The 23,695-nt window shown below is 33.1% G+C and overlaps 3 protein-coding genes across 3 annotated transcripts; 1 reads left to right on the plus strand and 2 right to left on the minus strand.

Moving 5' to 3' along the window:
- Positions 1-2,440: 2,440 nt before the first annotated feature.
- Positions 2,441-5,566, minus strand: LOC114416894 (protochlorophyllide reductase, chloroplastic-like). The gene is made up of 5 exons (XM_028381938.1): positions 5,410-5,566; positions 5,214-5,312; positions 3,960-4,491; positions 3,244-3,602; positions 2,441-2,908 (listed from the first exon to the last, which is right to left on the minus strand). Exons 1-5 carry the CDS (start codon positions 5,461-5,463, stop codon positions 2,753-2,755), a joined length of 1,200 nt encoding a protein of 399 aa, XP_028237739.1. The 5' UTR covers positions 5,464-5,566; the 3' UTR covers positions 2,441-2,752.
- A 5,061-nt stretch (positions 5,567-10,627) lies between these two features.
- Positions 10,628-18,005, minus strand: LOC114416895 (WD repeat-containing protein 44-like). The gene is made up of 7 exons (XM_028381939.1): positions 16,238-18,005; positions 14,139-14,229; positions 13,110-13,267; positions 12,990-13,041; positions 12,805-12,887; positions 12,547-12,640; positions 10,628-11,726 (listed from the first exon to the last, which is right to left on the minus strand). Exons 1-7 carry the CDS (start codon positions 17,747-17,749, stop codon positions 11,125-11,127), a joined length of 2,592 nt encoding a protein of 863 aa, XP_028237740.1. The 5' UTR covers positions 17,750-18,005; the 3' UTR covers positions 10,628-11,124.
- Positions 18,006-19,391: 1,386 nt separating this feature from the next.
- On the plus strand, positions 19,392-20,147 carry LOC114416198 (glycine-rich RNA-binding protein 2-like). Its single transcript, XM_028381061.1, has 3 exons — positions 19,392-19,420; positions 19,643-19,708; positions 19,925-20,147. The coding sequence occupies exons 1-3, from the start codon at positions 19,392-19,394 to the stop codon at positions 20,145-20,147; spliced, it is 318 nt and encodes a 105-aa protein (XP_028236862.1).
- Positions 20,148-23,695: the final 3,548 nt, after the last annotated feature.

A 23,695-nucleotide genomic window follows, 5' to 3' on the forward strand; every position in this document is an offset into this window, starting at 1 on the left:
TAAATGGTTGAAGAAAGGAGGGATCAATCTTTAAGTAGGGAATGGAGAAAATGTTGCCGCCTTAGCTTTAGGATTTATTTCTTTAACAATGCCCACCAACAAAACACTAGTGTTAAATGATTGTTATTATGTTCCGAAATTTGTTTCAAACATTTAAATTTCTATATTGGAAAAACAAGGTTTTCACATTATTTTTTATAATAACATTTGTTCAATTTATCATGGTGATACATGTTTCTTCTAGTTTTAAAAGAGAAAGGAATATCCTATCTCCTTTTCTTCTAAAACTAGAAGAAACATGTACAATCGAGTTGTGGTTCATATGAGATAATACATAAATGTTGCATTGGAGATAACCATTCACATACAAATCATCATCATGATAAATTAAACAAATGTTATTATTAAAAATATTGCAAAAATCTCACTTGTCCAACATAGAAATCGAAATAATGTCTGAAACAAATTTCGGTACATAATAACAATCCTTTAACACTAGTACTTTGATAGTAGGCATTGTTAAAGAAACACATCCTAAAGCTAAGATGACAACATTTTCTCCATTCCTTACTTAAATATTGATCTCTCCTTTCTTCAACCATCTACTTATCTACATCCCCTACAATGTATTGCAAATGTTAAAAATACTGCTTGTATCTAATCACCACATTGAATAATTAGTATGTGTCAATCAAAGAGATCATTGAAACACGTTTCATTAATGTCTCGCCTTATTTCTTGATTTTCAAATAATTCAGATACTTCTTACAATTTTTTTAGTATCCTTTCTCTTTACAAAAGAAATATCCAACATCAATTTGGCCAACATCGGCCCTATTTTCTTGGGTTTGATCATATCACCCTTGGGTCCAAGAGGCTTTCTTTTTGGTGCATATTTTCCTTTGCCTTTCTTGTTGGAGTTCTTGCCAACCACCACGGTTGTTCCTTTTTCTTTTCATAAGCAATTTTATTTTCATAATCAATAACCAAACTAAAATAAAATAATAAGGACCAAAACCAAAAACAAATATTTTATAAGGGTCATTTAAAAAAAATATTTTGTAAGGACTAAAAACCAAATGATATTATAAGCACAAAACTAAAAATGAATATATTACAAGATCTAAAAATAAAACAATAGGGACCAAAACCAAAAACAAAAGTTTTATAAGAACCATTTAAAAAATATTTTATAAAAACCAAAATAATATATATATATATATATATATATATATTACAAAGAACAAAAACATATTTAAATCTAATAATTTTTTATTTGTTCGTATTTGTTAAGTATATAAGTACCATATATTATTTTTATCTATGCTTTTAGCAACCATTCCTTTAATAATTTTTCTTACAATATAATATTATACGTTTTATATCTTTAATCTTGTTCTTGCAAATTCTAATGGGAAAAAAATCATAGTATTTATTAATTTTAATTTTAACGGATTAATTAATAACATACTTTAGTTTTACGTCATAGATTTTATAAATATATAGTCAAGATAATTCATTGAATAGGAATCTTAACGTGTGTGTGAAAAATATTTTATAATAAAAAATTAAATATTAATTAAACTATATATTTGTATATTACTTATTCGTACACTTTTTCTCCCATTATGTTCTCTCATTTAAATGTATCACAAAAGTTACATTTGAAAACTCCACAAGGTTGGTGAAGTGGAAGACGAAAGACTGTCGGCACTTGATAGGTTATAAATTATTTGAGTCTCCGTCAGTCCGTGTATCCTTAAAGTAAGGTAAATGTAAAAGAATTATTAGAAGAAAAATATTAGGAATACATTTTTTTGACATTCTTAGAGTTATAAGGTTTAACCCTAGTGAAGAAAAAAAAAAGATCGTGAGTTTGATATCTAACAAAAACTAATAAATTAGTAATTAATATTGACGGATAAAAAAAATATTCTTACATATTCTTTTTAAGGCACACTCTTATTGATTTTTAGTTTAAAAAGAAAAACCCAATTAGAGAGAGTGTTTTCCTACAACCCTATTCTTTGAATTGAAAAACATTTCAAGCCTTAAACAGGGAGACCATCCCCTACCCATAAAATTTTATAAATTAAAAAGATGTCGCATTGAAAGCACTGTGACATTATATTTCTTTAGTAGGTTTTCTCTCAGTACTTGAATGAGATTAATGATCATTCATTTGTTAAGAATATATCTCTCCATACAAGTGTTTTTAGCTGACCGCCGAATGTCATCAATGTCATCAATCATTGACTCAAACTTGCTTACCATTTGAATTATTCCTTTTGGGTCAAAGCTTCCTAATTTGGCTTAAACATTAGATTACATGTTGATTAAATTGTCTAATTTGATGGAGTTGCTTTGTTAAACATAAGATTTACTACTCTCTGCACTATAGTGTATGAAGTTTCTGTGTTGAACTTGTTATGAGGCAAGCTTTCAAAATTAAATTATGGTTAAATTATAGCCAATTCACTCTGGAGTTCACATAAATGACTATTAACATAAGATAGGCAATGGCATTGATCATAGTCAATGTGCACAATTATTATTTCTCTATAGTTCATGTGCACTTGGCCTCAGGTGAAGGATTCATCGACAGTAGTCATCAGACCAAGAGGAGTTAGCAGCTAGAAAAAGAATCTAACAAACTCATCAGAAGAGGGTCTAAACTCTTCTGAGATGTTATTGAACTCCATGACAAATGTCCCTAAATCAAGATGGATATTGGAAGCTGCCAAAGTACCACTTAAGCCAAACCAGTAAGTTTCTCACTAATCTCCCAAACCTTGCGAGCCTTATCTGCATCGCTGGCTTCTTGGGACAATTGGTTTTCAAACGAAGCAGAGGCCGCGTTCCAGCTCCAGTAAACACCTGATTTTGTTAGGCTTGGATCACTCACAACCTACACAAGAACAGTTCAAACATGAGAAACAAGGATTCTTCAAAAACACGTTGCTAACAACATACATGGCCTGTTTGAATAAACTGCTTAATTAAGGGATTGTTGAATTAGTACTTATCATGTAAGTTGTAAGCTGTTTTCGTAAGAGCTTAATGAAATAAGCTAAAAACAACCTATGGACATATAAAAAAAAATTATTTTTATAAACTCTTCCAAACACTTACACTTACACTGTTACACATGTGATTATGTCATAAGATAAGTCCAAATAAACTATAAATAATCTTTTTCATATGGACCCAAAATATTTAATCATCTCCATTGTGCTATATTACCTGTGCAAGTCTCTTTCCTGATTCATCTTCTGAGACAAAGCCCTTGGTTATGTACTTTTGGAATGGAGGGAAGAGAAGTCTGAACAAGGGAATGTGCTCTCTGAACAAGCCTGTTGTGGCGATGCAACCTGGGTAAAGGGAAGCAAATGTGATCCCAGTTTCATCATGGTATCTTCTGTGGAATTCTTGCATTGTAAGCATGTTGCAGACTTTGCTGTCCTTGTATGCCTTAGCGCCGTCAAAGGATCCTCCATCTATCATGGCTGAAGTGTTTAGCCCATTCAAGCCTCCAGCTAGTCCCCTCATGTCACCAAGGTTAGCCTTGGGTGGCACATTTCCAGCCAATGTGTTGGTGTTTCCTGTTTGATATTTACAAAATCATCAGCACCTATATGAATCCTAAAAACCTTCAATACAAATAAAGGTTCACTATGAAAAGAATTACTAACAATGCATTATCTAACACATTCTTTATTATTGGTGAAAAATTCATCATGTGATGGATCCTATGTGAATTACATCTAATAATAGTATGTCAAAAAGTATATTATTGCTAGCTATTTTCTCACAAGGAATTCCAGAAATATACTCCATAAACCACTCTTTAAGGATTCACTATTTAGAACTATGAATCATAGGGCAATGAAATGAATGCATCAGATAATGTGTTGCTAGCATTTCTCTTAAATCTTAATAAACATCCTAATGAGTTATACCTGTGATTGAGCCTACAATGATCAACCGCTTCGAAGGGTAGTCAGATTTGTTCAAGTCGTCAAGCAAAAGGCGCGAAAGGAGGAAATGCCCGAGATGGTTGGTTCCAACACTGAGTTCAAAGCCATCAGCAGTATATGTAGGTTCCCTGGCAGTTGGCAAGTAAACCGCAGCATTGCAAACAAGCACATCCAGTGGCCGGCCTGATTGCCTAAAGTTATCAACAAATTGCCTCACACTATCAAGAGATGCAAGGTCCAAATGCATAATAGTGTAGTTTTCCTTAGCAATGCCGGCAGATTTCGCAGCCCTTTCGGCTTTGAGGAAATCCCGGCAGGCCATTATCACATGCCACTTTCCTGTCTCAGCCAAAGCCTTAGCAGTGGCCAGGCCTAATCCAGAGGAAGCCCCAGTGATAATAACACTGCCTTTCCTCAAAGTTTTCTTTCCTTCTGGTGAAGCCTTGGTGACTCCTGGAGTTGTTGTTGCCACTGACTGAACCCTCAAAGGGCCAAATTTTTGTTGGAATTCCCTCTGATCAAAGAGATGGTAAAAAAAAGAAATTAGATTGTGCATTTGTGCTTGTGGCTTGACTAAGTATGTGAAATGTAATCAAATTAGGAAGAATGTGATTAATAGAGATCATGCAGAGTAATCAAATGTAATAAAAGGAAATTAGGAAGAATGTGGCTTGACTAAGTATATGAAAATGTAATCAAATTAGGGACATTATGCATGAGAAACAATGACATCATGCAGAGTCCAAGAAAATTAAAACAGAAGGGAAAAGAAAATTTATGTGAAATGTAATCAAATTAGGAAGAATTCCATAAACACATTTTTTTTCTTCCAAACCATCAGTACATAAATTGAGTAATAAGAAGAGTTATATGAAATTCACACAATAATAGTAAAGAATAAGATTTTCAATAATACTTATATGAAGTTCGTACGATAATAAAAAAATATGTTAAAATCATAAAAAATTATATAATAAGATTATCAATAATACTTACATGAAGTTCGTAGGCTAATAAAGAATATGTTAAAATCATAAAAAATTATATCAAAGGGTGTGTTTATGTGGCATTCACATGATAATGAAGAACATGGTGAACAGATTATGTTAAAAGGTAGGTTAGTCACATTTCTCCAGAAGTCCTATACTGAATTGAATTAATATCCTCAGAAATATGTAAAAACTATAAAATGGAAAGTTATGAATAATAAAGCAAAATTTATGTTGCAGTAGTTACTTTGCAAGTCGATGAGGGAGAGCTGAAGTCAGATTTGAGAGTATCCGACAATGAAACACCAAACATTGTGGTGTCCCTGAGAGATACACCAGACTTTCCCTGAAAACACAAAAGGCATTTCCCAAAACTTGAGTTATGTTATCACTTTAATGTTGACATCAAGAAGATGTGTTAATGTGACAAAAATGAAGCAAACCTCTTTAGCAATAGAAAAAGAAGCAGAAACCAAGGAAGCAGCCTGAAGAGCCATTGGAACTCAGGAACAAAAAAAAATGTAAAACTGGGTCCTTTGTTTTAGAATGTTTCACTAAATTGGTTGAAGTGGTAATGTCAATGTAATGAATTTATACACTGAAATGTTGCTTAGGATATGAGAGGATAAGATAGTTTGCAGGATGTGCACATGCCAGGTAACTTCAAACCAACCAATGAGGCTTTGAATTTTAGATTTCTTGTGATATATTTTAATAATCTTTGTGCTTGGACTTAGGAAGTAAGAGATATTTTGATCCGTAGCAGGTATCAACACTGAAACATAGATAATGAAAGGGACTAGGAATGGAAGCACATCTCGAGTAGAAGGCAATGAAGACAAAGCCTTCTTTTGTCAGCTACTTTGGATAGAAAGGATATTTGTTCACCAACCAAGGTCCGACAAATTTTGGAAAGTACAATAATTGGATATAGTTGTTTTAGCTATAATTTTGATGTTTTCCTTCAATTAGAATTAAAATTTTATTTTAGTATTTTACATAATAAATATTTGGTTAAACTTATTTATTTGATATGGTTTTTTTAGGTTTAAACATGTTTAAGTTTTTTTGAAAAATAATTGAATTTTATTTTGGATTCTTCATAAAAAAAATTATTATATTTAAATTTTTAATATATTAAAACTTTTTTATTTTGATTTTTTGTGGTTAATAAAACGATAACATGATAATGTCCCAATAGCAAATAATATTATATTGATTTATAATCTGTCATATCATCACTTCACCTATCACATAAACTCAAAATATAAGTTTTAATATATTACAGACTCAAAACAATAATAAGAAAATCTTTAAAACTCAGAACAAAATTCAATTATTTATCATCAACCCTAACCATTTAAGCTTTTTTATTTTAAATTTTAGTTTCTATACGAGAAAACTGTAAGATTTAATTTCCTACGTGTATAAAAGTTAAGTTTTGGTGCCCACACATTAATACTGGAGAAATTTTTTTGACAGTATAAATTATTAGAATAACTTTTTAGCAGTGATAAACTACTACAAAGAAATTGTCAAAGAGTTAAAACTTACAATTTTCTTATACAGGACTAAAACTTGTAATTTTTCTTTCTCATACAGAGACTATATATAATAATTGAGAAATTTTTTTGAAGTAAATGAATAGTTTAACCTAAATGTTTAAATTACCAAAATGAAATTTAATTATGATTCAAGAATATTATAAAAAAATTATCTCAAAATTTGGGTGTAATTTTGTATCAAAATTAAAGTTTCAATATATCGGAAATCAAAGCAATAAAAAAATTTCTTTGAAACCCAGAACAAAATTTTATTATGATTGAAGAACATTATAAGAAATATCTAAAAATTGGGTGTAATTTTGTATCTTGGAAAAACCTTGCTAGTGTTTCTGTGCAAGTTGGAGTGGTCATTTTTTTGTATTATTCATAAGGGGGGTATGTCGGGGTGGTCCAGGCCTGAGCGGCCTATTCATATCAAAAACCAATTAGCACAATGAGATTTTGTAAGGCTGGGCCTGGAGTAAACAACGGGCCAGTTGGTTTTGTAAGGGGCTGTTCCTTCCTACACTTCTTTTGGGATTTTCTTCATACATCCAGCACAATTTTTTCTACACCCAACATACGAAGTAAAAAAATCAATTTTGTCCCTCATTCAATGATGCTTAAAATGTGAAATATGGATTGGGAATCCATCTGCACCATTCATTCATGCGTATTTGTTTTCTCCTCCCAAATTCTCTCATATTCTTCTCTTTAATCCGTGTTTGATCTTCATCAATCTTTGGTTCATCTTCATCAATCCTTGTGTTCTCCTCATTGGTGTCTGTCATCGTCCCGCTATCATCGCTGTGAGTTCCATTGTTACCCTCTTTTTTTTTTTGTGCATTAAATATATATGGATTGACAATTCGTATGATCCACATGGATTGTCAATATGTATTTTTGTTAATTTTATATATTTTTTATTTAATAAATAATTTATTTAATAAAATTGTTTATTTAAAATTTCATGTTTAAATTTTGTTGTTATTTAATTATTTTATAAATAACTATTTTTGTAAATTTTATATATTTTTTAATTTAATAAATAATTTTTTCTTATTTTAATTTAATCAACAATTTATTTAATAATTTTTTATTTAAAAATCTATGTATAAATTGTTTTTTATTTAATTATTTTACAAAAAAACTATTTTAATACTTTTATATATTTAAAATAGTTAAATAAAAAAATCCAAATTTTTATAATTTATATATTCTAAAATTCAGTTAAACAAAAATAGGTAATATTGTATAAGAAAAGTTTTTTTATTAATATATTTGTAAAAATATTATATATTTAATAGTATTGAATATTTATATAAATATTTTTTTGAAGTAAAAAAATATAAAAATTAATTTCTTCATTCATTTATAAATATTTAAAAGTATTAAAATAGTTACTTATAAAATAATAAAGTAGTCATTTAATAGAAATAAAAAAAAGTACTTTGATTTTGATGATATATTTTAGTTTGCTAGAACTAGTGATTTCAACTATAAAAATTAAGAAAATGAATTTCTACATTGATTTATGAACATATAAATGTATTAAAATAATTATTTATAAAATAATTAAATATTTATTTATGAATAATTAAATTGTAATTTATAAAATATTTAAAATATAATTGTAGTTTGATTTTGATGATGTATTTTAGTTTGCTAGATTAATCACTTAATGTTAATTTATATTTTTTTTTGTTACATTTGTTAAAATGTACTACATTTAATAATACAGTCAGATTTTAGAAGATTTTTTAGTTAATTTGCTAGTTTTTGAGTAATAGAATGAAAAAAAAAATTGTTTAGAAATATGAAAGTCAACTATTATTTGAACGATGACATTACTTGATACTAATGTGCAAATTTGTAGATTATGGTTAGAACTATTGCGTCGGACTTTAGGTAGAGTTTTAGGAAGAGTCTTAGGTAGACAAGTTGTTGGTGATAAAGAAGAAACCCCTCAGCATCGAATGCCGATAGCATATGCACGTAGACAACGGGCAACTGCAGGTGTTACTGGGGATGTTAACCATGTTGATCATGCTGCTAACGAGGTTCATATAAGGAGTCTCAGAAGCCAGTTACGGGTCATGTAGGTATTGATACAAAGGATTTTTCAGGCGGATCCCATAACACATTAGTGTTGAATAACTATTTATCATTTTATTTTAACTAATTAATTTTAATTATTTGCAAGAATGTACCGAGTTGAAGTTGGCCTCTCATGTGAGGAAGGTAGAGAAATTTGGAAGACATGCACCTGAGATTGAAGGCATAGTAGCTACTACAGGATTAACTTCTCTGATTACATGTTTGTTGGAGACAAGTAACAAGGGACTTTTATTTGCTTTTGCATATAGGTGACACAGAAATTAGTAGTTTTCATATGCTGATAGGAGAGCTAACTATAACTCTCGATGATGTGGCATCCTTATTACATATGTCAATTACAGGTGTCTTCCATACCTTTGATGCTATTGATGTAGAGGAAGTTCTTGACTTGTTAGTTGAGTTACTTGAAATCAGTACACAAAAAGTAAAAGATGAGACTGAGCAATGTAGATGGACATATTTACACAAATATTATAAAAAGTATAATTAAATTTATAAAAAAAACATTCCAAATATTTTTTATAAAAAAATATTTAGGTTATACGGATTGACAATTCATATAACTTATACAAATTGATAATTTGTAAGTTTCATACAAATTGACAATCCGTAAGAACCGTACAGATTGACAATCCGTAAGAACCTAATTCGTATGGTTCTTACGGATGGTCAATCCATATAAATCATATGGATTGTTAATTCGTATGAAACTTATGGATTGTTAATTCGTAAGTTTATTATGACACATATCTCAATTGAAGTTGCAGAAGAAAAAAACTTACCTCCTCTATCGTTGTAATGCAACACCTACCATGACGACAATCACATACTACGAACGACCATCGTGACAGTTCACCTCAACCAAACCAGCCAAAAGACCGAAGGAGAAACTTGACCAAAAGGATATGAGAATGGTCTCTGAAGAAAAAAAAAAAACCAACAAACGTAAAAGTTAATAGGGGCAATTTTCGCATCTTCAAAAAATTGTTAGATATAGAAGAATTATGTATCATGTAAGAAGAAAATCCCACTTTTTTTTTAGCTTCTAGAACGATCAATCCAGAATGTGAAATTACATTATGAAGTGCACTCCCTTTTTTTCCTTTCTGAAATGGCTAATCCGAAAGGTAAAATAAACATTATGAAAAGGAAGCAATCGCCTTTGTAAGGTTAGCACCTGTTCATGAGCATGACTAATAAATTTCTTTTAATTCAGAAGGAATTGAACAATTAAAGTGGAGTTCGAATTTCTATTTGCTCACGTTGAGCACCAATGACTCCTGAGTCCTGAGAGTTGAATATGCGTTAAACTTGCCTTAAAGTATGAGATTGACAAGAAACAAACATACTCTAAGTGTGGTATCAACCTAATTTACCCAACCCAATTACCCAATAATGATGATGAGAGTAGAAGTGAAATGTAAGAGTTCAAATCCCGAAATCGTTACAAGAAAGAAAATTTTACCTAATCTCTTTACCTGATCACTGTCATGGACCCACGTGACCTTTTTATTTATCAGCTTTAGCCAAACTCCACGTGACCTTTTTATGTGTCGAGTTCAAATGAGTTGTGATCAGTACACAGAAGAATCCTAAAAGAACAGGAACCAGTAGTTTTAACAGTTAAAGCATTTGATATGCCAGCATACTTACATGTTGGTATACTAGATTTAACTACATTTTTTAAATTTCTATACTTAGAAATTCTGGTATCACAAGAATGTACCACACTAATAAATCCAAGGTATACACAATTTTCAGGTCAGCATCGCAAGTGTTGATGCCCACCAAAGTCATGTAACATTTAATTTTCCACCTCGGCTATGAATACGCTAGATTAAACAGCAATAGTCGAGCCTCAGCCATTAAAACATACGGGAAACTGAGCATGTTAAGTCAGAAAAGTGATCAATTTTAGACAAGTTTCGAGTTTTTATCTGTTATAAAAATAACCCTCTGAAGTGTTCCACGTATAATTTTCTAGAATGAACATGCCCTAGTCGCACAAGCACTTGTAGCCATGCAGCTTTATTGAAATTAATTTCACTGAACCAGAAATTGAATTACATAGCAAGACTACTATTAACAAATGTAAAAGAATCACCATTTGTAATTCAACAAGCTTTTCCCATGCCCGTTAATTTCTACATTTTCCCATTACAATAAATCCACTGGTTTCCAAATTCCAGGTGTACCTTCTTTTTCTTCTCTTTTGTTCACTTCTTTTTTTCCCAATTTTTTTTCCTTCTTTTTCTGTCCCCCCAAATACTTGATTGGAATGGCAACATATCTCATCAGATAAGCAAAAGAACAAGAAACAAATGGAACTCCCTTTATACTATATTTCCCCCAACACCTCTGTACAAGTCCTCACCAACTAATGGAGAATGTGGAAGTCGACAACACAACACAACAGCCTCACCCCTTTACTTTTTCTTTTGAGTTCATGTTTAACTCATTCTCCCATGCTCATAGGCACAATTTTTCTATCACCTCTTATATACCAAGTGGCAATCCAAAATTTTGGAAAATCTTAATTTCCCCTTGAAGGCTGGCAGTTACAATCACCATACCCCAGGCTGACATGTTTTGATTCACCCCATTAGATAAATCCACACTTACCCGAGGGCTTCGGTCCCTTGTTGTTAGAAGTTTTTCCTCAGGCCATGTGGCAGAAATTCTATCAAGAAAATAACTATCCGTTGCACTTGCAATGGTTCCATGAAGTGGACTGTTGTTGCAACCTGAAGCAAATTGTGAACCCTCAGAACCTAGATTTTCCTCTACAGGAGTAGGAGGATGATTGGCCGATGAGACCTCATCCTCATCCCCATCATCATCAAGCTCAGGTTCTTCTGCAAAATATGAATCATGCATCTCCCATGTATCATCCATACCTGACCAAGGAATGGCCACTGACACATCTTTACAGTGAAAATGTTCATATGTGCTTGTCACAGTGACACCTTTACTCCTGCTAGGTCTGCAATCAGCTTCATTTTTCCAGATGTATACATGAGAATCCTCACTTGCTGAGACAACATATTTACCATTTGCTGTGAGGCAGGCAGAAATTTGGCTATTTGCATTCCGAAACCCTGGAAAAAACTTGCATCATTTTACTCTGATATGGAAACCAGGTGCAAAGAAATATTCGGGAGACCTTACATTCCATCAAAGACCAAGAACTAAATGACCACAATTTTCCATTCCACGTATCATTCAAATAAATTTACGAAATCCTACCAAAATATCAAAAAGAAATATTCATTCCAAAACAAAAAAGTGTGTGGAGAATATCAGGTGAGAATATGAGAAGAACAAAGCTTAATGATTTAGGACCTACTAAAGCTTCTTTATAAACACTTTTAGAAGAAGAAAATAAGAAGAAAAAAATGAAATGAGTTTCTCCACAAGTTAAAATTAGTTCTCCATTAGCTAACCATTAATTAATTTGTAGATGTTCTATCATCTTTTGAAAAAGCTATAAGAGAGAGCTTCTACAAATTAGCTAATTTTAACTTTATGGAGAAGCACATTTCATTTTTTTTCTTCTTATTTTCTTCTTTTAGAAGTTCTTCTAAAGAAGCTTACCCAAACAAGCCCTTAGTCTTACACAGATGGTTTTAAAGTAAAATTGGTCTTGACCATTTATGTGTATTGTGAAAATTAAATTCTCTTGGGCTCTCACTTAATACACACCCTACACAGACACACGTATGTCGGTCACTTGTTCTCATTATTTTTTGACAGAAATCGTCTTCATATGTTTCAGAGCATTTATCATCTCAATAATAATTTTACTTTTATCATTGACAGCAGCAAAAATTCTCATCAGGTACCCAACAATGTTTACATATATTCACTTGTTATGATATCATTAATAAATTCATTTGATATAGAACTAAATTTACCTACCTTTAAACTTATGAACTAATTCAATACCATCAACAAGTCGAATCCGAGAATCAGAAGAAGTGATAAGTACTTCTGATGAACTTCCAGGCACAAACTGTTCATGAAAATCAGTAGGAAACCAGGCACAAGCATTATTACCAGTCAAAGAAAAATTAAAATAGTTGTCAAGCCTTCAATAATTTGCCTTTATTTTTTTTTCCATATTAGCCCTTCAGATGTGCGGAAATCTAACAACCCAGCAGTTAAACCATTAACTACCTGGAAGCCAGTAATTTTCTTGTGGTTAGATCTCTTTTTCCTGTTCTGCAAATTTATCTGACTTTTCTGTTGCAACTTATTTTCTGAATGAAATGGGGAAAAAATGATAATAATAACAATAATCAGTGGCCCTGCAATCATAAGAATCGTGTATATACAGGTAAAGAGAATCTCGCTGATGATACCAGATGTATTATATAAATGGCAGCGACCCTTGTATGTACCAACTAGCGCACCCTGCAGGGACCAGAAAATATTATTGAATTGCGACCTGAAAATCAAACTCTTATAAATTTTCAACCAACCTGGCCATCAGGTGTATAACAAGCAGCAGTGACCATCTCATGTAAATCAGCCCAATCTACAACTTGTCGATCAGGAATGCTCCATATACGAACCTTAGCATCCAAAGATCCACTAATGAAGTATCTATCATCAACAGGATTAAACTGGATGCAAGTTACTGTGGCAGACAGAGAACAAATTGAAGCAAAGGTATAATTAGCAAGGGGGAAAAAGGGTTTGGGTGAGGTGGATGGAGTACAGGAATGTTTTTTTATTGCTAAATTTAAGTGACAACTGACATGTAAAAGATGTCAAAGAACTCGGGTATAATAAGTTCTATACGTAGCAACAGAGAATTTTGATAAAAATCATGCCTCTGTCAATTAATATGGGTACCAATCCATGCACAGGCGCTGAATAGGACTAGAATTAGATTGTATAAGGGCCAGTTTGGGTAAGCTTCTCTAGAAACACTTCTAGGAGAAAAGAATAAGAAGAAAAAAATGAAATGAGTTTCTCCATATGTTAAAATGAGCTCTCCATTAGTTAACCATTAGCTAAATTATAGATGTCCTCTCATCTTTTAGAGAAACTATATGAGAGAGCTTCTACAAATTAGCTAATGGAGAGCTCCTTTTAGCTTATGGAGAAGCTCATCTCAGTTTTTTTCTTATTTTCTTCTCTTAGAAGTTAGAAGTACTTCTAAAGAAACTTACCCAAACAGGCCTTAAGGATAGTCATGCTGTGAATCTAATTCAAATTTGAGAAATGACTAGCATCACACTTCCAAATACATTATTTCCAACAAACTATTTGCTATTAGCTGAAATTTATTGAAATTCACAAGATGATAAATTTCAACCAATAATCATGTGTTGAAAAGTACAATAATAAGAGTGTAAAGTGTATTGCTAACACAATTGCATGTACTCTGACAATTATTTAATATTATTGTGCCAAAAGGAGTCAAGTGTAGTCTATAAACTCTATTGAGAATAGGAAAAAGCAAAGAGGAGAGCATGCAAGATGTGATAGATGGATGTGCTCACCATAGTCACTGTGGGAAAAAACTTTCAGACAAGACTTGCTAGACAAATGCCACAGTCGCACTGTTTTGTCCATTGAAGATGAGAGCAAGCGCTGACCAAACAGAAAAACAAATGCATTGAAGATAAACATATATATGGTTTAGTTTATATTTTTAAAACACACAGCATCATCATTACAAATGTTTCAATTTTAGATAGTCTCTAAATAACCATATAACCAATTCAAAGACATCTTCGTAGCTTGCAATAACATCTGTCACAAATTTATTTTTCGCATTTAAATCACCCTGCATGGTGCTCAAATCCAAATCCCAATACTAGAATATGAGGAGAACTTAGCAAATTAGAAACTGGTTAAAAAATATTTAAATTCAAAATAGTAAAAATTAATATAAATTAGAACAAGTTTCTATTTTTTTATAATTTGTCTAATAAATATATTTAGAATTTTTTATGAAACAATTATACTGTGTAACTCTTTTTTATTCATAATTTAAAATCCTTTAGAAAGGATTATTTTATTTCAATAAAATCTCTCAAATTTTTCTTGCTCCTCACTACAAATCATACTTCAAAGCCTGGTCCCTCAATTTTTTCTCTATTCATGCCTAATGGTAGCTCCTCCAAGATGATAAAGGGTGAGGACTGTAAGCAGTGAGCTCGATGACAGTAATTCCCCAGTGAAGTTCCTGGTAATTCACTTCACTCACTGCAGAAAAAAGTTGTCAGATCTTGCCTTGACACTGTTGATACTATGTACTAACCATGTTTAAGTTCTAAGAGTTTTAAATTGTTATTGTAACTTCAACAGCAGGGTGTAATAAAAATGTCATATTTTAGCATGACCAAGTTACCTCCCAACATAACAGCACCTTAAGCAAGTTACTGACCTGCATATATTATTTCGGCTTCTTAGGCAGCAAAGCTAAATTCCCTTTACCTTACACTAAAGCTATTATCTCTACATCCCTTTCATTATAGTAATTTCTGGAAAATTTGGATGTATATTTATGGGATATTTCACCATCAAAAAACAGACCATTGCAAAGAAATCATAACACATGTCATCCAGTTCTTCACAAGTTACCACTTTAAATTGTTCGTCAGCAAATTCCTTTCCAAGGAAATCCTAGAATAACAATGAAACTCAGAAAATAAATAATTGTAGACCTACTACAATAAACTTGAGAAGAAATTGAAAATTTAACATCAATTTTCTAGGAATTAGGGAAAATCAATTCAGAAATCTTCTCACAGAACTTTATCTAGTTCCTAAAATTCATATTGTAATATTATGAGTTTATGTTTATGACTACAGTAAGTAATCCCAAAACCTAGAGTTAACAAAATTAGCAGTGTTCTAGTAGAGTCCACTAATACCTTCCATGATATAATAAACAAACGACTAAATGCATATTCAACAAAAATAGTATCAGTCCATCTAATATCAAAAATTTTGTTCCATTAAATGCATATTCAACAAAACAGTAAGTTTATAACACTGAATAATATATTCTAAAGCAATTTAGAATCCTTTGTCAGTTGTCACACGATGCCTATTCTGCCAATTAAAAACTGTACTATATATAATATGATCTAAGTCTTATCCCACTAGGTAAGGTCAACTAAATAGATCAATAGACACTATTGAGCTCTATAAAAGTCATCAAATTTTCAGTACAATCATTTAGAGTAATATCTTTTTAATGGTTTCTATAGGTTTTCGTAGTAGGTGTTACAATACCCCTTTTAATCTAACTATGTTTGATTAGGATCCACTTTCTCACTAGAGCCTCTACTTAGTGCTTGTTTGATTAGGACTCAGAATCAATTTCTCACACCATGGCACACATTCAAAGCTCAATAATTTAACCAATAAGTTGAAAAGTCCAGCTGTTTCCTCTAAGTGATTTTATCTGTTAACAGAACAATATAGAAAAACTAATAACATTTTAATGCATAGTTGCATTCGAGTGTTGTGAACATCCAACCAACTAATGTCAACATATTCACTCGTATTAAACTTTATAAGTGCAATCAGACATAGAACACACAAGTGGAATTACAGAATAACACCTATCTTCAAAATAGCAGCTAACCTGAGACTTGGACCAAGAAAGGTCAAGCACATCATGGAGATGACCCTTAAAGGAGCAAACAGGTTTTTCAGTGAGTGCAAACACAGTTTCTGGCACCACTAACTGGTCCAAGCTCAATGATTTTCTGCTAACAGACAACCTCCCCCTTCTCTTCTTCTCCGAATTATTGTCCATGCCAGGAGAAGAAGGCTCTGGCGACCCATTCACAAGAAACATGATGTTCAAATTCCCATCTTCTGGTTTCTCCACCAGCAACTCGCCCTTCCTCTCTGACTCCACAACCTGCCAAACATGGATCACGCAATCCTCACCCGCACTAGCAAGATACCTCCCATCCAAACTAAACTTAATGCACCAAATGGAACCCTCATGAGCCTGAATCTCCGGGCTCCTATAAAGGCCCGTAACCTCCTTAAATGACTTCCCATACTGCCTAACCCTCACTCTCTCACCCCCATGAACCAAACCACCACCATCCTGGCTATCATCCGTGGCCGAACTCGACCTCTGGCCACCCCCCTTCTCCGACAAAGACGTATCCTTCTCGTCCCCACTCCGCCTCTCCTTCTGACCCACCACAACACTCTTCAAACTCATAAACTTAAACCACCCTCCTTTCCTCTTCACCTTGCCACCATCCCCCTCATCATCATCACCACCAACACCACCATCCCCATCCCGATCACCATCCACACCCTCCCCATTACCACCTTCCTCCACATTCTGCCTTCTCATGAGCTCCTGAACAATTGGCGAATGCCCCACTGTCATCTCGAACTCCTCCACAGTCAAACGCCTCCCAGTCCCCACCTCCTTCACCTCATTCCACACCCCATCCTCCTTCACCACAAACTCCTTTCCATTATCCAAATCCCTAATCGTACACGCTTGCACAGTTTCATCCACCACATTACTGACATTAACATTACCCTCCCCAATTCCACCACCACCGTCGTCATCATCCTCATACACACTCACACAAATCCTATTATTATTCACACAAACAGAACCACCACCACCACGATTATTACTATTATTTACGAGAAAACCGTCGTCATTGTCGTGGATTGGAACAACAGAAGACTTGCAATGCTTGGTGCCGCGATCCGAGGTGTTGTCGGATTTCGATCGGGGAATCGAGGCGGCGGTGGAGGAAGTGTCGGTGCAATGGTGAGAGGAGGCTGATCGGGGGATTGCGGCGGAGGAAGGCGGCGGCGCGGGGAGGCCGAACTGGCGGAGGAGGCGGGAGCGGCGTTCGGAGAGGGAGGAGGGTTCGGAGATCCAAGCGTCGTACTTGCACATAGTTGGAAAAGGGAATTGTGGGAGGGCATTGATGGAGGCGTCGTTTCGGTGAGTGAGGGTGTCGTTTTGGGTAGTGGGAGTGTCGTCGTCGGAGGTGGAAGTGGAGCAGGAGGAAGAAGAGGAGAGTAAACGGTCGTTGGAGTCGTGGAAAAAGCAAGACTCGGTGTCGTCGTCTTGTTGGTGGTCGTGGTCCACGGTTTCTTGGGTCATGGCTTACGGGGCATTCCCATTTGGATCAACCAACCCGAAGAAGGAGAGAGGAGAATGGGTTTTGTTTTGGTCTGAGTCAGATCCAATGAATGGTGCAGTGAGAATGTGACGAAGATTTTGGTGAAGGAATGGGTTCTGCTGTTGTGTTGTGGTGGGTTGGAGTGAGTGAGTGAGTGAGTGAGTGAGTGAGCAGTGATTTTTTTTTTTGTTGGGAGCCCGACTGGAGAGAGAAGATGCGTTTGGGAAGGAAGAAAGGGAACGACCTTTTTCTTTGAATTTATAAATAAACCAAAATAAAATTAAAAACAACTTCATCAAGTAAATGTTAGTAGTGATTTTAATTAATAAAAAAGTTAACTAATTATAGACGGATTTTTATAAATACTAAATGGTTTGAGAGGGAATAGTCTATTCGAAAGTTTAATGGTCTTCCTCAACACATCTAACTTTGTCTAACCATGAACTTTAGGAGGATCTCTGTACGCACAATCTTACCAATTTTATACCGGATACATGTGCATTATTGTGTCCTTGACATGTAAGAGACATAGTGCAATGTTGGCGCCATGTCCTAATGATTTTGGGGAGATACACACTTAATAGTAGTACTGAATTTGTCCTTGACGAATCACCCGATTATTGAGGTGGGTGATCGACCCAGGTTAACGACCGACACTTCAAATAAAAAAGGATATTAATGTGTCAATTGATCCTTTGTAGAGTCAAGTCCGACACACAATATATAACTTACTAACATTAAACATGTGGCGTAGATACTTGTAAATTTATATGTGCAAGGAGATCTTTTGAATAATTGAATTAGTCGAATGTTCCACTAATGATATTAAGTTAATTTGGACATAAGGGACCAAATTGACTTGATTTTAAACATTATGAGATCTAGTTGAACTTTAAATTAATAATGGGCCGAAATTGAACAAAATAAATAAATAGTGGGATAAAAAAATAATTAAGCCAAAATATTTAAATAAATGTTTGGTCTCTAAATCCTATTTTTACTAATTAATCTTATTGTTATTAACTAAATATTTTCTAAAATCATATTTTTATATTTAGATCTGAATTTAATTCGTTATCTTCTTTTTCTAACTACATTGTGGTCCCTTTTCAAGTTCTTAATTTTAGCATACGTTACAAAAATAATTTATGACCATCAAAACCAGAGTAATCAATAGAAAAATGACAACGTTTAAATTTCAAAAGAAATAAAGAATTAAATAGAAGAAAAAAAAACTAAAACTTAATAATATATTAATTATACAGACTTGAACCTATACGCATATTTTAGGATTGTTTAAATAGAAAATGAAGTTAAAGTTTTAATGAAATCTAGATAAAAATGACAAGTGAATATAATATTGAAATTAAAGTACAATATTCAAATTTCAGTGAAAATTATAATTAATAAGTTTAGTTCAGTTCGTTCAATAATATGTGAGTTATTTTAAATATTTTATTTATGGACGGAACTCTCTATCCCAAAAGGTATCGCCCCCCTACCCTAGAATAGTTAAATCACTTTACATTCACACTTACAAAATATAATTGTCCCCATTCCCCAGCAACTAATATTAGGCCTTAATGCTAATAGTAAGAGACAAATTCCGCTTGCCTTTGTCCAATGGCAACAACCTCTTTTCAAACTTTAAGGTACTTTATGACATCAACTGAAATTTTAAACAACACTTAATTATATAATTTTATGGTATTCTCCATGTATTATTCTTATGCCTACGCAATGACATCTTAGTATAATAATAATAGTTGGTTTGAAACGTGGCATATCTTAATGAATCTTGGCTTAGTATTATCTACGCTAGTGATATTGAAAGTACAGATAATGTTCTTAATGAAATTTATGACTATTTTTAGGGACAATGGTGAGGCAATGAAACTTTCTAAACTGCCCATTAGCTCATGGTTTGATGTGTTGGACTGGTCCATCTTTTTCAAGGAAAAAAAATTAGAACTTAAAGATCTTGTTTGGGGTAGTTCTTAGTTTTGAGTTTAAATTTTTTAAAAAATAATAATTAATTTTTAGTTTTAGTTTTAAAAATTTATAAATTAGTTTTAAAATATGGTTAGTTTCAAAATAAACTTGTTTTGAAAGTTTCATAGCGTATTAAAATTAGTTTGAGAGTATGTTTTGTGTAGTGATGACAACAATGTTGATGGTAATAATGTTAGCAATAATGACGACGGTAAAGATATCAATAGTGGAAGTGACGATAGTGGCAATGACGGTGGTGGAGGTGACATTGGTGGTGGTGGTAGTGACGGTGACGTTGGTGATGGCGGTGATATTAGTGGTGATGGTAGCAATGTCAGTGGTATCAATGATGATGGTGGTGACAATGATGGTGGTGTGGTGGGCTGATGGTGGTAGCGATTTGTTGGTGGTAATGGTGGTGGTGGTGACAGAGGTGGTATTGTTGGTAGTGGTGGTGGTGGTGGTGGTGGTAATAACAATATAAGTGACAACGATGGTGGTAGTGACGATGGCGGTAACACCTAGTGGTGGCAATGTGGTGGTTATGACGATGTTGGTGGTGATGGTGACGATGACATTGATGGTGATAGCAATGACGATGGTGCATGGTGGCAATGATGATGTGAGAGTAGCAGTGTTGGTGTTTGTGGTGGTGACAAACAGTAATGACGATGATAAAGATGATGATGGTGACAATGACAAAAGTGGTATTAGTGGTAGTGACGTTGGCACGCAATGACGATGGAGGTGGTTGCGGTAGTGGCAACAAAATGTGTCATTGTCAAATGTGGGAAATATGTGTATGATTTCTAAACTAAAATCCAAATCCACAAAACTTTCTTTATTGATTTTGGAAATGAGTGAAAAAGTGTTTTGAAAATGACTTAAAACTCATTTCAACTCCATTTTTGCCAAATATGTATTGTTTTCAAAATTGCATTTGAAAACTAACAACCCAAAACCCGCAATCACCCCAAATGTAAATCGCATTGAAGTCAATTTCCATATGTTGATACACACAAAGCTTTTTACCTTAGAGCCAAACTTTTAGCAAGTCAATTAAGCTCTAAGTAAATTATGAATTTGATTAGTAACTAAAAAAATCTCATGTGATAAGTTTTTGTATTTTTGTCCCTTCCCCCCCCCCCCCCCCATTATTTTATAGTTTCGTCCCTAGTTGCACAGGTTATAGCTAATTAATTATCCATTTTTAACTAATTTTAATTACATATCGATTATGATTATTTGAAGAAGAAAAATTATTTATTATCTATTTTATTTTATGGGTTTACCTCTTTATAATTTCTTTCTTCCCACCAAAATATAATAACTAATTATGCAAGAGTTATATTATTCCGAATCCAAATATAAGAAGAAGAAAAAATTTAATTTCACACTAATTAGTTTACATAGGGTTGGTCCCTACACCTAATCATGCCACTTGTTATTTTCATGAATTTGTTCTAGAATTTTTCTATAATTCAAGGTGCCTTAGGTCGTTGTACCAAGCATCATGTTTGTTATACAATTATTGTGCATAAAACTTTTTCTTTTTTTGTGAAACTTGTACTTTATTCTAAGGCTAAACAATTTTGGAGCTCCTTGGGGGTAAAAGTCAATCTTTCTTCAAGAATTGGGGGATACTCCAAAGGAATTTGGATTCTCTCTTGTAAGGATGACATTTATCTTTGAGATTGTTCACACTATGCAACAATTAGTCATCATTCTTTGAAAGTTTCAAAAATTTCTCCTGAAGAGGACTCATGGATCATAAATCTATTATTGGCCATTTGCATGAAAATAACTCAACATGGAGGTTATGTGAGGAAAAAAACTTGATCGTGACATGGCCAACACTAACCAACAGATTCTTTTGTAGCATCCCTTTTTGGAAGTCCTTAACCCTCACAATTTCAATCTTAACCCCTTTATAATGAATTGCTTTGCATATGCTAGTACAAGATCTCCATCCTTTCGCATTCAAGTGGCCTAGACTACCCACCCACAATATAGAGATCTTGTTTCTAGAACTTGCAGGGAAACAAAAGGTAATTCCATATCTAAACTTAAAAGGGCCATGATTCAAATAGAACTAAGAATTAGAAGTATGCATCATTAACTTTACACCCATCTATTATCTATCATGATTCAACTTAAAAAAATTACTACAACGACAATATGATAAGGTGTTTGCCTAAAAAGGTATAGGACACAGGTATAGGACAATAGGTATAGGACAATAGGTCTTTTCATTAATGAAACTTAGTGTTCTAATGCGTCCATTCTAAACATTAAAGCTCAATTTTTTTTTATTTTAAAAAAAAAAAACTCATCCAATAATGTCAAGCATTGTCCCCTCAACCCAACTTCAAGTAATTAATAGGATTAAAGACAAGCTTTATGATTTGCTCACCAAACTTGTTAAGGTGAAGAAGGTTAGAAATGCAATGTTTTATATGAATCTTTATAAAGCTTAAGGTCTAGAAGGGTTCTAACTCATCTTATTCCAGAAATTTTGACTAATTATTTATAATGAAATGAATGATCTTGTAGCTAATGCTTTCTTTATTTCTTTATAGGATTTATTATCCCATAATTGTTAGGAAAAATTCAAGAAATTCTATTTAGATTGGAAATTAAGTTTAGAATATGGAAGAAGAAGAGATATTGCACAAATGGTTAAGTTTATTATGAATAACAAAAATTATAATGAAGGGGTTCAAAGCACTCTCAAACTCACTGAACTCAGAACATAAAGCTTCTTATAAATGAAACAACAACCAACTATCTAACTAAAAATAGTTATAATAGAAAAATAAAAATAGTTACGGTTACAACACAACCTCATATCTAAAGTGTTAGTTCATTGTATTCGTCTACATCTAGATTCTATCATTTGCCCCCTCCCAAACAACTTTATCCTTAATTGTGGGACATATGATAATGGCAAAATGATACTCGTTCACCTTATTTTACGGTGGATTGGGGTGGATGGAAGAGAGAGATATATAGAGAGAAAAAGGAAAAAAAAAGTAGATAGAGAAAATGATAAACATGATATATGATTTGATGGAAAAGGTAAAGAGAGACACAGAGAAAAATGAGGTGAAAATGAGTTGTAAGATAATGAGATGTATGACTATTAACACTTTTAAATAATGCCCTTATTGCTAAAAAGATTATTCACGACAAGCTTGAGAAAAAAAAGGTAAATCTATTTACATTTTATTAAAGATCAATTTTAAAAAAGCTTATATACTTGAGTCGATCAGGAGTTCCTATGTCCCACCTTGACTGAATTTGGCCTTCCCCACAAGTCAATGATCTTATCTTGAATTGTACCACTTCTACAAATTTATCCTTGAAATGGAACAATGAAAGGCTTCACAGTTTTGTTCCCCACAGAGGCTTATATATACTAAGGTGATTTAATGTCGTCTTGCTTTTTCAAGTTATGCATGGAAAAGCTAACCCTTCTCATATAGAGGAAGTTTAGGAAGGCAAATGGCAACTGGTTAAAATGTTCAAAAATAGATATACGGTCTCACATATTTGTTGGTTTCTTGACGATTTTATTCTTCTAACTAAAGTTAGTTATGCTCAAGTCAAGTTAATGAAGGAGGTACTCCAAAATTTTGTCTTGCATATGGTTCAAAGGTAAACCTACACAAATCTTAGTTTTTTGCTTCCAAGAATGTCAACTGATAGAAGCTAGTCAAATTTTCCCTAATCATTGGTTTCAGACACACTTGTAATTTAGGAAACTATATAGGATTTCCCCTTTTTTGCCCGGGAGAGTTTGAAATTAAATAATGACTTCCCTTATATTCTTGATAGAATTAATTTAGGGGGGGTAACTAGGTGGAAGACTAATTAAGCTTTTAAACCATGTAGGTAGGGTCATCCTAGCCAATTAAGTAGTGTCTTCAAGTTCT

This window comes from Glycine soja, chromosome 6 (genome assembly GCF_004193775.1).
Source record: "Glycine soja cultivar W05 chromosome 6, ASM419377v2, whole genome shotgun sequence".
NCBI classification, from domain to species: domain Eukaryota; kingdom Viridiplantae; phylum Streptophyta; class Magnoliopsida; order Fabales; family Fabaceae; genus Glycine; species Glycine soja.

Coding starts and splice junctions, on each gene's coding strand:
- LOC114416894 (XM_028381938.1), bottom strand. CDS start 5,463: ATGGCTCTTCAGGCTGCTTCCTTGGTTTCTGCTTCTTTTTCTATTGCT. Junction 5,313..5,409: donor CTTTTTCTATTGCTAAAGAG/GTTTGCTTCATT, acceptor TTGTGTTTTCAG/GGAAAGTCTGGTGTATCTCT. Junction 3,603..3,959: donor CATTGTAGGCTCAATCACAG/GTATAACTCATT, acceptor AATATCAAACAG/GAAACACCAACACATTGGCT.
- LOC114416895 (XM_028381939.1), bottom strand. CDS start 17,749: ATGACCCAAGAAACCGTGGACCACGACCACCAACAAGACGACGACACC. Junction 12,641..12,804: donor AGAAAATTACTGGCTTCCAG/GTAGTTAATGGT, acceptor TTTCATGAACAG/TTTGTGCCTGGAAGTTCATC. Junction 11,727..12,546: donor ATTAGTTCATAAGTTTAAAG/GTAGGTAAATTT, acceptor AGTTTTTTCCAG/GGTTTCGGAATGCAAATAGC.
- LOC114416198 (XM_028381061.1), top strand. CDS start 19,392: ATGGCAACAACCTCTTTTCAAACTTTAAG. Junction 19,421..19,642: donor ACCTCTTTTCAAACTTTAAG/GTACTTTATGAC, acceptor GACTATTTTTAG/GGACAATGGTGAGGCAATGA. Junction 19,709..19,924: donor TGGTTTGATGTGTTGGACTG/GTCCATCTTTTT, acceptor TGTTTTGTGTAG/TGATGACAACAATGTTGATG.